The sequence below is a fragment of the Eretmochelys imbricata genome, chromosome 2 (genome assembly GCF_965152235.1).
Source record: "Eretmochelys imbricata isolate rEreImb1 chromosome 2, rEreImb1.hap1, whole genome shotgun sequence".
Classification (NCBI taxonomy): Eukaryota; Metazoa; Chordata; order Testudines; family Cheloniidae; genus Eretmochelys; species Eretmochelys imbricata.
In genome coordinates this window covers 99,596,206-99,608,443 of record NC_135573.1, presented here as the reverse complement: position 1 = coordinate 99,608,443, position 12,238 = coordinate 99,596,206, and the positions used below count along the sequence as shown (strand labels likewise).

Here is a 12,238-nt window from a genome sequence, read left to right as displayed (position 1 = left end):
TCCAAAATACCTCTGAACAACATACTAATCCACAGAGGTCTCCCTACCAACACTACAGAAAGAAGGATTCTAGGTGGACTCCTCCTGAAGGTCGAAACAGCAGACTGGACTTCTACATAGAGTGCTTCCGCCGACGTGCACGGGCTGAAATTGTGGAAAAGCAGCATCACTTGCCCCATAACCTCAGCCATGCGGAACGCAATGCCATCCACAGCCTCAGAAACAACTCTGACATCATAATCAAAAAGGCTGACAAAGGAGGTGCTGTTGTCATCATGAATAGGTCGGAATATGAACAAGAGGCTGCTCGGCAGCTCTCCAACACGAGTTTCTACAAGCCATTACCCTATGATCCCACTGAGAGTTACCAAAAGCAATTACAGCATTTGCTCAAGAAACTTCCTGAAAAAGCACAAGATCAAATCCGCACAGACACACCCCTGGAACCCCGACCTGGGATATTCTATCTACTACCCAAGATCCATAAACCTGGAACTCCTGGGCGCCCCATCATTTCAGGCATTGGCACCCTGACAGCAGGATTGTCTGGCTATGTAGACTCCCTCCTCAGGCCCTACGCTACCAGCACTCCCAGCTATCTTCGAGACACCACTGACTTCCTGAGGAAACTTCAATCCATCGGTGATCTTCCTGGTAACACCATCCTGGCCACTATGGATGTAGAAGCCCTCTACACCAACATTCCACACAAAGATGGACTACAAGCCGTCAGGAACACTATCCCCGATAATGTCACGGGTAACCTGGTGGCTGAACTTTGTGACTTTGTCCTTACCCATAACTATTTCACATTTGGGGACAATGTATACCTTCAGATCAGCGGCACTGCTATGGGTACCCGCATGGCCCCACAGTATGCCAACATTTTTATGGCTGATTTAGAACAACGCTTCCTCAGCTCTCGTCCCCTAAAGCCCCTACTCTACTTGCGCTATATTGATGACATCTTCATCATCTGGACCCATGGAAAAGAAGCCCTTGAGGAATTCCACCATGATTTCAACAATTTCCATCCCACCACCAACCTCAGCCTGGTCCAGTCCACACAAGAGATCCACTTCCTGGACACTACAGTGCTAATAAACAATGGTCACATAAACACCACCCTATACCGGAAACCTACTGACCGCTATTCCTACCTGCATGCCTCCAGCTTTCACCCTGACCACACCACACGATCCATCGTCTACAGCCAAGCTCTGCGATACAACCGCATTTGCTCCAACCCCTCAGACAGAGACAAACACCTACAAGATCTCTGTCAAGCTTTCTTACAACTACAATACCCACCAGCGGAAGTAAAGAAACAGATTGATAGAGCCAGAAGAGTTCCCAGAAGTTACCTACTACAGGACAGGCCTAACAAAGAAAATAACAGAACACCACTAGCCGTCACCTTCAGCCCCCAACTAAAACCCCTCCAACGCATTATTAAGGATCTACAACCTATCCTAAAGGATGACCCAACACTCTCACAAACCTTGGGAGACAGGCCAGTCCTTGCCTACAGACAGCCCCGCAACCTGAAGCAAATACTCACCAACAACCACATACCACACAACAGAACCACTAACCCAGGAACTTATCCTTGCAACAAAGCCCGTTGCCAATTGTGCCCACATATCTATTCAGGGGACACCATCACAGGGCCTAATAACATCAGCCACACTATCAGAGGCTCGTTCACCTGCACATCCGCCAATGTGATTTATGCCATCATGTGCCAGCAATGCCCCTCTGCCATGTACATTGGTCAAACTGGACAGTCTCTACGTAAAAGAATAAATGGACACAAATCAGATGTCAAGAATTATAACATTCATAAACCAGTCGGAGAACACTTCAATCTCTCTGGTCACGCAATCACAGACATGAAGGTCGCTATCTTAAAACAAAGAAACTTCAAATCCAGACTCCAGCGAGAAACTGCTGAATTGGAATTCATTTGCAAATTGGATACTATTAATTTAGGCTTAAATAGAGACTGGGAGTGGCTAAGTCATTATGCAAGGTAGCCTATTTCCTCTTGTTTTTTCCTACCCCCCCCCAGATGTTCTGGTTTAACTTGGATTTAAACTTGGAGAGTGGTCAGTTTGGATGAGCTATTACTAGCAGGAGAGTGAGTTTGTGTGTGTATGGGGGTGGGTTTTTGGAGGGGGGTGAGGGAGTGAGAGAACCTGGATTTGTGCAGGAAATGGCCTAACTTCATTATCATGCACATTGTGTAAAGAGTTGTCACTTTGGATGGGCTATCACCAGCAGGAGAGTGAATTTGTGTGGGGGGGTGGAGGGTGAGAAAACCTGGATTTGTGCTGGAAATGGCCTAACCTGAAGATTACTTTAGATAAGCTATTACCAGCAGGACAGTGGGGTGGGAGGAGGTATTGTTTCATATTCTCTGTGTATATATAAAGTCTGCTGCAGTTTCCACGGTATGCATCTGATGAAGTGAGCTGTAGCTCACGAAAGCTCATGCTCAAATAAATTGGTTAGTCTCTAAGGTGCCACAAGTACTCCTTTTCTTTTTGCGAATACAGACTAACACGGCTGTTACTCTGATACTTCGTTTCTCTAAATCTGAAAGGTCAAATTCCAAACCTAGGTAATATAAATCCAATACAACAGAGTTTAGGTTGGGATAAATACCTACCGTTAGCACAGAGAGAACATTAAGAGTTTCCATTTGAAGCTAAGCTTTTGCAAATGGGACTTTAAAAAACAAAACTGGTTAATAAGCATTTTCCCCAAAGGAATGATATTCACTTATCCACAAGTCATAAGTTTTATCTGCTGTCTCTCTCAATGGGTCATTTATATAGCTGATGGTCCTTAATGGGCCATCAAGCAGGCTAGGCAGTGCTGATGCCAAACTGTCTGGGGGTGTCACTCAAAAGCATAGCACAAGTTTGAAATATAGACATACATACGTATCTATAACTGATAATACAAAGGGGATACAAACAGAAAAATTAGATTATCATGTCTGGCAAATTACAACATTTTTTGCAGATACCTCACATGGCATATCTGGCATAACTCATTACAGTTTTACAATATTAATATTCATAATATTCTCAAGTGTCCCCCAGATTCCGTGCAGCGTCACAGTATAGACCAAAAATTTCAGGTGGTTTCTAAAGGTAAGCAGCTAATTTTGTATTATTGTACCTAGCTTTAGGCACCAAAGTTTAAAATTTTTGGCCATTGTACATAAGGAATTGGTATTTTATTTTGTTCTATAGTAGAACTAGAGTATAGTTTGTTAAAATAGTATGTAATAATACTTTGTCACTTTAATTTAAATTGTTTTCAATGAAGGCTCTCAAAGCACTTTACAAACATTTGTAAATGGAGGGAGAGAACTTCCTCTCTCTGTCTCTCACTGCTCTATTTCTGCATACCATATGCGTCTCACTGAGGATTTTGTTGGCATAAAGTTTTAGATGTGAGCTAATACAAATATGCATTTTGGTAGCTTGCCAGACAGTCATGCAGTACATCAAATCAGTTTGTTTTCAACTTTGTTGCAATGTGGGGGGAAAGAGAGAGCAGCATTGTTTTAAAAAAAAAAACAGAATTTAAAATTTTATTAAAGCTAACATTAAAAAATTATATAATACATAGGCTGAGAAATGTGTCTGTACCTCTGGATATAGTGCTTAGATTATCCACAGATACAAAGTTTGGTTTTAAAAGTTGTATGATACACATAGTACATAGGTTTCAGAGTAGCAGCTGTGTTAGTCTGTATCAGCAAAAAGAACCACCTTTTGTGTCAGCGTGGGTGACTCCAACCCTGTATTCGTAAGCGATTGAGATCATCTATGGAAGGCTAGACCTGGTGTTTCCTTTTCCTTCATCAGTATGGTAAAAAACTCCAATGACACTCCCTCCTCCCTTCTTGCTCATGGTGATTTATCAGCCTTAGTATCTCTGCTTCAAGGAGACCTAGTTACTTATGAAGAAGTTCACTTATCTTATGAAGTGATAGTTTGTCCTTGTCAGATATCTATGGATTATTAAGATGAACACCAAAATATAATCAGGCCTCAGAATATTCCATGTCCATTAGAAAGAAACTCTTCATATTTGGGGAGAAAAAACCAACAGGAATTCTTTCCCTCTTGGTTAGCAAAAAGTTGTACCAGATCCAATATAAAGGCTATATTTAATTGTACATAATTAAAACAATATATTTTAATGGTTGTACTAACCAATGAAAATGAATCTTTCTTTGGAAAAATAACAGGACAAGCAAGAAACATAAATCATTTATTTAAATCAAAGTTTTCCACTTGCTGATATAAATAAATGCACCCTGGAATCGATATTGGTTCAGCATGATAGCTTGCATCAAACAAAGTGGACAAAAGAGTGATAATGAAGCACCGCTTCTCTTCTCCTTTTCTGATGTTAAGCCTGATGTTTTTGTAGGGATTGTAACATTTAATTTGGGACTCTTTTTTTTTGCATTCTTTTTAACTTTACTGGGTTGGCGTCAGATTTCAGTATTTGAATAAAATGAAAATCCTAACCCCTCCCCATCTTTTGTCACCTCAGAAAATAAACTAATCCTTTGCATCTTTGAGACATGCTGGCTTGAATTTTTCAGCTGGTTGGGTATGAAGAATTATTGGCTCTTGAGGAAAGTATCCCATTAATGTGCAGGTTGTGAATAGAGGGTTTAAAGAAAGGAAATGTAGAGGTAAGAACATTCCCTGAGTGGCTGACCTAGTTAGATTTGTTGTGCTCTAACTATGCATGTATTGTTAATCTTTTCAGATTACATTCAAAATGGATACTTGAGGCTCACAGTTATAAGTTTAAAAAATAATTCACAACATTTACCTCTTGCTGGGAAAGTTGGCTTCTTCTGGAGAACTGATGTGTTTAAAGGCAGCGTACAGGTAAATCACTAACGTTTTGTTTCTGGAAATAGTTATTTAAAAAAAGTAGTGATATATGCTTGCTAAATATGTTACAAAGTTATTTTGGGTAGTTTAACTTGTAAAAAAATCTCATAAAATCTAGATGTTATGGAGGTTGTGAAGCTAATGCTATTCTTGAGAAATGCCTGCCTAGGACTCTGTTGTACTAAATTCCTAAAAGAGGACTGTCCATAAACTACAAACATGCATATTTTTAATAAGGAGATTGAAGTAATTTACTGCAGTACTGCAACAGTGTTTAAAAATACATTTTTAACATATTTAACTTTTGTAGATTGGAAACCTTTAAATGAGCACATATCTGAAGTAATCTCTACACAAATCTTTCAAACAGTCCTAAAAATGAATATATACTAAAGAGTTTATGCTTGAATTTGATATTTTATAATATTATTTTGACATAAACAAATATAATTAATAGGAGTTGCCATTTTGCAGTTAGGCAGGATGAGCAGAAAGAAGTACTGTATGATGAGTGAGTTAATATTTGGTTCATACATGTTAAACTGCCTGCATTATGCTTTACAGTGTTCATAGGTTGTCCTGTGCGACAGTGAGTGTAAAATTCAGCTTAATTTTTAACAATTTACTACTGCTGCTGGTGGCAATACCCACTGCAGTTAAGATTGAATTCAAACTTCCATTGAGTCCTCACTCTTCAATTGTTTATAACATCCTCAAATTCCTTTTTGACTGAAATTTCTTATGCTTGGTCTTTGCCCAGAGGTAGGGTTGCCAACTTTCTAATTGCACAAAACCAAACACCCTTGTCTCACCCCCTTCCCTGTCCCATCCCTGAGGCTGCGCCGCTTCTCTGAGGCCCCCCTCCCACCACCACCACTCACTCCAGCCCCCCTCCCTCTGTTGCTCGCTCTCACTCACTTTCACTTGTCTGGGGCAAGGGGTTGGGGTGCAGGGTCCGGGGTGGGGACAAAAATGAGGGTTCAGGGTGTGGGAGGGGCTCTAGGCTGCAGGCTCTGGGATGGGGCTGGGGATGAGGGGTTTGGAGTGTGGGAGTGGGCTCAGGCCTGGGGCAGGGGGCTAGGGTGCAGGAGGGGTTTGGGCTCTGGGAGGGAGTTTGGGTGTGGGAGGGGGTTCTGACCTGGGGCAGGGGGTTGGTGTGCAGGCTCCAGACGGGTGGTACTTGCATCAGGTGGCTTCCAGTTGGCAGCGCAGTAGGGCTATCATAGGCTCCCTGCATGCCCTGGTTCCATGCTGCTCCTGGAAGCAGCTGGCATGTCTGGCTCCTAGGTGGAGAGGCCAGAGGGCTCTGCATGGTGTGCGCTGCCCGTGCCCACAGGCGCCGCCCCCGCAGCTCCCGTTGGCCATGGTTCCCAGCCAATGCGAGCTTCAGGACCAGTGCTCGAGGTGAGGGCAGCACATGGAGCTTCTTTGGCTGCAGGGACATGCCACCTGCTTTTGGGATCTGCTCGGAGCCAGGGCAGGCAGAGAGCCTGCCTTAGGCCCGCTGCTCCGCCGACTGAACTTTTAACAGCTCAGTCAGCAGCGCTGACCAGAGCCGTCAGGGTCCCTTTTTGACCGGATGTTCCAGTTAAAAACTGGATTCCTGGCAACCCGACCGAGAGGTGAGATTTCTTCTAGTATCTGCAAGATCAGCTGAGCTTTTTTTTTTCTTTTCTTTTTTTTAAGTTTTGCATATATGAAAAATACACTTTTCCCATTTGTATCAACCAATCAGAAATGTTGTGGTTAGAAAACTGAAAATAGCTGAATCTAGAAATAGCCACATTTAAAAGTTCTAGAGCTATGATCATTTTAAGTCAGAAATGTTATGCACAGTAGATTACTTTTAAACTTCTTTGAAGCTTTTTAAAAGTTTGTGTTGGCTCTTGAGTTTGTCAGCCTGGAGTTTTTACCCTGTTTATGTAGAATTCCTAAGCATGTGTATAAGTGTCATTAACTTCATGGAATTATTCATGGGCTTAAGGTCAATCGGACATAAGCACATGCTTATGCGATTTACTGAATCAGGGCAAAAAGGTCTTGATGGAAGATGGTGAGGAGGAAATGGAACTTGGCGAGGAGGGCAGGTGGTTATACAATGGATGCAGCGGGGGTCTGTGCTCTAGTTGCCTTTCCTGCAGCTCCAACAGACACCTCATCATGTCCCTTTGCTCCCCCATTAGCCTCAGCATCTCCTCCTGCCTCTGCTCTTCGCGCGCAGTTAATGGTTTCCTGGCCTCTGCCACCGAATGCCCCCATGCATTCAGCTGTGCCCTATCAGTCCGGGAGGACTGCATGAGCTCTGAAAACACATCATCATGAGTGCTTTTTTTTCTCCACTTTCTAATCTGTGATAACCTCATGGACAGAGTTGATACGGGGAGCATAGAAACATTTGCACCTGCAGGGGGGATAAAAAGGGAGAGTACAATTTAAGAAGATACATTTCTGAAAAAGGGAAACTCTTTCACAGTGAATCAAGCAATTCACAGCAGACAGCACATGTGTTTTAGGTACAAGGTCACATTTTGCCTTTTATATTGAGCACCTGCTGGTATGGTGACACATCACACACGACTGGGCAACAGAATTTGGTTTCCAGGCAGCCATGGTAAGCCAAAGGGTACGCGGGGTTGGCTTCTTCCGCCTTCATAACATATGGGAATGGTTTCAAACTGCAGTGCCCTCCTTTCCCATAGCAAGCAATGCTGGTTGGGTTTGCCATTTAAAAGAAGGGGCTGTGGTTTTGGGGTGGATGTGCAGCACATCCCTCACTCCCCCCCCCTGCGTGGCTATTCTCCAGGATGATCCCTTTTAGCCAAGCGCAAACAGCCCAGCATGAACGGGGTCCTTTTACTGTTCCCTTACAAAAATTCCCCTATTTCAACCAGGTGATCATGAATGATATCACTCTCCTGAGGCTGACACAGAAAGATAAAGACTAGATTTTGCATGAATGTAACCAAAACCCGGGACCATTCACTGCCATGCTTTGTGCTGCAATGATTCCAGACTACTGGTTTGGCATGGTAATGTGTCCTACTGTGGAGGACAAAATAAGGCAGCCCTCCCCAGAAACCTTCTGCAAAGTCTTTCAGAGTACCTCCAGGAGAGCTTCATGGAGTTGTCCCTGGAGGATTCCTGCTCCATCCCCAGACACGTGAACAGACTTTTCCAGTAGCTGTACTGGCCGCAAATGCATCCCAATTCTTCAGGACAAATCAAACATTAAACACAATTGCTTTTAACCCCTGTACTGTAGTTACAAATGTGCACTCACCAGAGGTGCCTTCTCCGCCTTCGGGGTCCGGGAACAATATGCCTTGGGAGGGTATTGGGTTCCAGGGTGAGGAAAAGCTCCTGGCTACTGGGGAGAACGGATTCTCCCCTTGCCTGCTGCACATTCTCCTCCTCCTCCTCTTCCTCATTCACAAAATCCTCCTCCGTGTTGCATGAGACACCCCCCCTTGCAGATGTCCATGGGCAGTGCTGGGGTCCCCCCCTAGAATGCAGCTGATCATAGAAGTGGCATGTATGGGGTTCTGACCCGTAGCGACCGTTTCCCTCCTTTGTCTTTTAGTAGGCTTGCCTGAGCTCTTTAACTTTCACGTGGCACTGCTGTGTGTGGAGGACAAAATAAGGCAACCCTCCCCAGGAAGGATGATTTTAGCGCTACTCCCCTCCTCGGGGAGGAGTACAGCAGTCGATTTTAAGAGCCTTTTAGGTCGGCAGAACGGGGTTGGTTGTGTAGCTGCATTGCTTATAAAATCGATCTAACGCGGCTAAATTCGACCTAACCTCGTAGTGTAGACCAGACCTAAGAAGGGTTAGAAATCAAGGGCATGAGAAAAGAAAATTTGCTGAGACTTCCCTCATGACATCTTGTATGTGAAACTTTGCACTGACTTGATTATCCTATGAAAAAACAAGTGTGAATCAGATATTTCTCTTATGTTTTGAAAAATTGCTTTGTTTTTTTACTTTGTACATTTGGCTGAGAAACATCAGATAGTTTGTCTACATAACATAATTAATACAGTGTGACCCATAAAAATGAAAATGCATGTCCTTGTTCAGTGTACAGGAGTAATTTTAACAATTCTGAACTCATTGCCAATGGGCAGTGACATATCACCTGGTGTATATGTCTGTCCAGTATTTGTATACCTGAAGAATGCTAATGTACAGGCCTGGAAATACTTCTTGCATCAAAACAAGCAATAATTCTATATGTTGATTCATGTACACCTTGATATTTTATAGTCTTGGATAATATTTTTATACATTTTTTAAAGAATCGTTTTTAAGTATTTTATTTTATTTTAGTATATAATTTAAAAGGAAGATTAAAATATTGTATTTGCCACTCTGGGAATCAAAGACCTCTCTCTACAGCCTCTGCCCATTCCTAGAAGGTTAAGCAGGGGGATGTCTTGCAGTATTTTTAGTTTAAAGGCTGATCTCTGTTTTGTGAACCTCTGTATTTTTCTACAGTCATGGAACTCTTTGCACCTGTTTTGGGATATTGCCTGGTCCATGGAAGTTTAAACTCCATATGTTTGCTCATAATGGAGGGCATCTTGCTATTTTAACTAATAGCACACTAACTGTGATTATTTATAGATATAGTTTTAAATATTTTTAAAAAAATGTTTAAAACGTTGCTTATGGTATTGCTGGTATCACCATGTGATTGCGGGAGGCTACCAATGGCATGCTTAGGCTACAATCCTATTGGTTGGAAACCTTTCCAGTTAAATAGATTGTAGTCCTTTTACAGTGGCCGTTGAAATGCAGTGAATTTTACTTTGACTGTCTACCTATGTGCCAAATCTTGCAGTCTGTACAGCCCTAAGTCAGGGAGAATTTCCCCTAACATCAGTTGTAGTTCTGCCTAACAGTGCAAGGACCATGAGATGTAGCCCTGTGGTAATTATGATATATGCTGCACATAGAAAAATAATGTTTTTTGCTTATGTTTTTAGAACTGTTACATGATGGATGTGACCCTCTTGGATGAAACAGAAAAACCCTTCTGGTGTTTCAGTGCCCCAGTCTACATGAAACTTTCTTCCAAGGCATCCTGCCTTTATGACTATATGGGCCAAAACTATGACTTAAACTATGTGGATTCAGAGGGGAAAGTCCACATTGAGCTGGTTTGGGTAGAAGAAACCAAGGAATACTATATAGTCAATCTGGTTCTTTATCTAAGCACTGAAAAAGTTAACCGCTGGTTTGGAACAAAATACTGATTCTAATAATTTGAGCAGTTACTTTCCCTGCTGGTAATTAGTTGATTTTTTGTGGGAAGGGGGTGGGGATTAAGGTTGAAATGAACCCCACAGTCCAGGTGCTACAAGTTGTTTTGTGCTTTATTTACTGAAAACTAGGAAGTGTAGTCACTTCTTTATTTTTATTATTGTTTTCACTTTTGTTATTGGGGAGGGAAGTTTAAACATAAAAAGTAATGGCTTTCCTGTGAAGCACTGTGATGTGTGCTACTCTCTGTTGCAAGTACGGGGCATGATCAGGGTAAAAAGATCAGTGTCACTCGATACAGTATTATCTGGCACAGTCAGATATGTAATGCTGCTTCTGAAACAGATACTGTAAATATGACTGTGTTCTCTCTCCATATTTGTATGTTCTACACTGTTTCTAAGATCTTAAAAACCACCTTGAAAAACTCAACTCCATGAAGTCTGAAGTAACAAAACAATGCCAGAATGTTGTTGAGTGAGCCTCTGTGCTACTCTCCTTTAGATAATTATGAGAAACTATTGCTAAATGACCAAATCTATGCAGAGGAGGTATTTTTAATCATAATTTATCATTTAAAATTCACTGTGGTAGGGGCTTTAAAGATTTAGATTGAAAGACACAGGGATGACCAATGTGGGGAAGAAGGCTTTTGCCAAGGGAAAGACTTCTATAGACTCTTTTCTTAAAAGTTGACTGCTAAACTGCTGTTGGGTCAGAGGAAAAAATGCAGTTGTTTTAATTTGGTTGCATGTATTGTGTTCCATGTCTGAAAGCACTGAAGCCCTTAGGTAGGAACTGAAAGTGATTTATGTTGGCCCCTAAATAAGGGGTCTGATCTTGTTTTCCCCAGAGGAGCTGAGCGTCATCAGTTCCTAGTGACATAGTTAAGATTCAGTTACTTAAATAGTTGATGGGTACCTAAAATATTGCTTTTAGTATCTATCTGTAAGCACTTGTTTGAAAATTTTGTTTTGTATGTTTAATGTTTCAAGCTACTTGGTTGTACCTTGTGGAGTCCAATCCTGTACACCTTACTTGAAATCCATTGGGAGTTTTGCCTGAGGGAGATATGTGGCATTGGCACAATTGTGTCTTTTTAGTAATGTGGATAATGTTCCTGTATAGTTTGTTACAAATAGATACATTTTGTTTTGTTTCCAAGTACTTCCTATTACAGATGAGGTTGTCCGACCATAATTACTTATTTGTTGTCTTCTGTGACTTGTTTTTAACTGTGGCAAAAGTGATTTGCTTTAATATGTGTTTATTTGCCTCCTGTCTCTATAGTCACTTGCATATATGAGCCAGATATTTAAACAATTGCTGAGTTTAAGTATTTGTCCTTTGCATTACAGATATAGTGATTCTTTTTGTTACTTTGATTTTTAAATTTGTTTACTGTTTTCTTTGAATTCAAAGATATTAAGTAAAGAAAATAGAAAAGGTGGGTTGGTTCAGCAATATGTTTACAGTTTAACGTCTGCGTAACCTCGCCTAATCAAGAAACAAAATGTCTGTGCATTTTTAATGGCCAATCAACATTACTTCTGCTTCTCTGCTTCAGACCAGCCATATTCTTATTCTCCTTCCCCCTCCCCATCCCACTCCCCTGCCGTTGCCTTTCCTGGCTATTTTATAATGATGGGTGGGGCATGCGCAACGGTGTGCAAGCAGGAACATGGGACTCCCCAATAATCATCTCTGCCACTGTCTGCAGCTTCTGCCCTGACCCCCGCCCTGGGATTCCCTCCCCCAAGCTCCTCCTCCCCCATTTCTGCCGGGGGTGGGAGTCGGGCTGAGCTCGGCTGAAGAGATGTGCCTGGGAAAGGCACTCCAGCTAGTGCTCCTGCTGAGCCCTGCTCAATGGCACCCAGAGCAGGGAAGCTGGGCTGGCAGCAGAGTTCTGTGAGAGGGGGCCTTGGAAGCCTGCTGAGCCCCGTCCCTTCCTCGCCTGTAGCCTCCAGTAAGTATTTGAAGCCAGGGACAATGGCGTGAGGGAGGCAGCGGGGCACAGGGGAATAGGTGGGGAACCTGGGGAA

At 42.4% G+C, this 12,238-nt stretch overlaps 1 protein-coding gene across 1 annotated transcript in view; it reads left to right on the top strand.

Moving 5' to 3' along the window:
• The window catches only part of FBXO15 (F-box protein 15), a 30,257-nt gene extending 18,758 nt beyond the window's left edge, over positions 1–11,499 (top strand). The window contains exons 8-9 of the mRNA XM_077809084.1: positions 4,804–4,928; positions 9,920–11,499. Of these exons, the coding sequence (XP_077665210.1) occupies positions 4,804–4,928; positions 9,920–10,189 (395 nt within the window). The 3' untranslated portion in view covers positions 10,190–11,499. The remainder of the gene's footprint in view (positions 1–4,803; positions 4,929–9,919) is intronic.
• Positions 11,500–12,238: the final 739 nt, after the last annotated feature.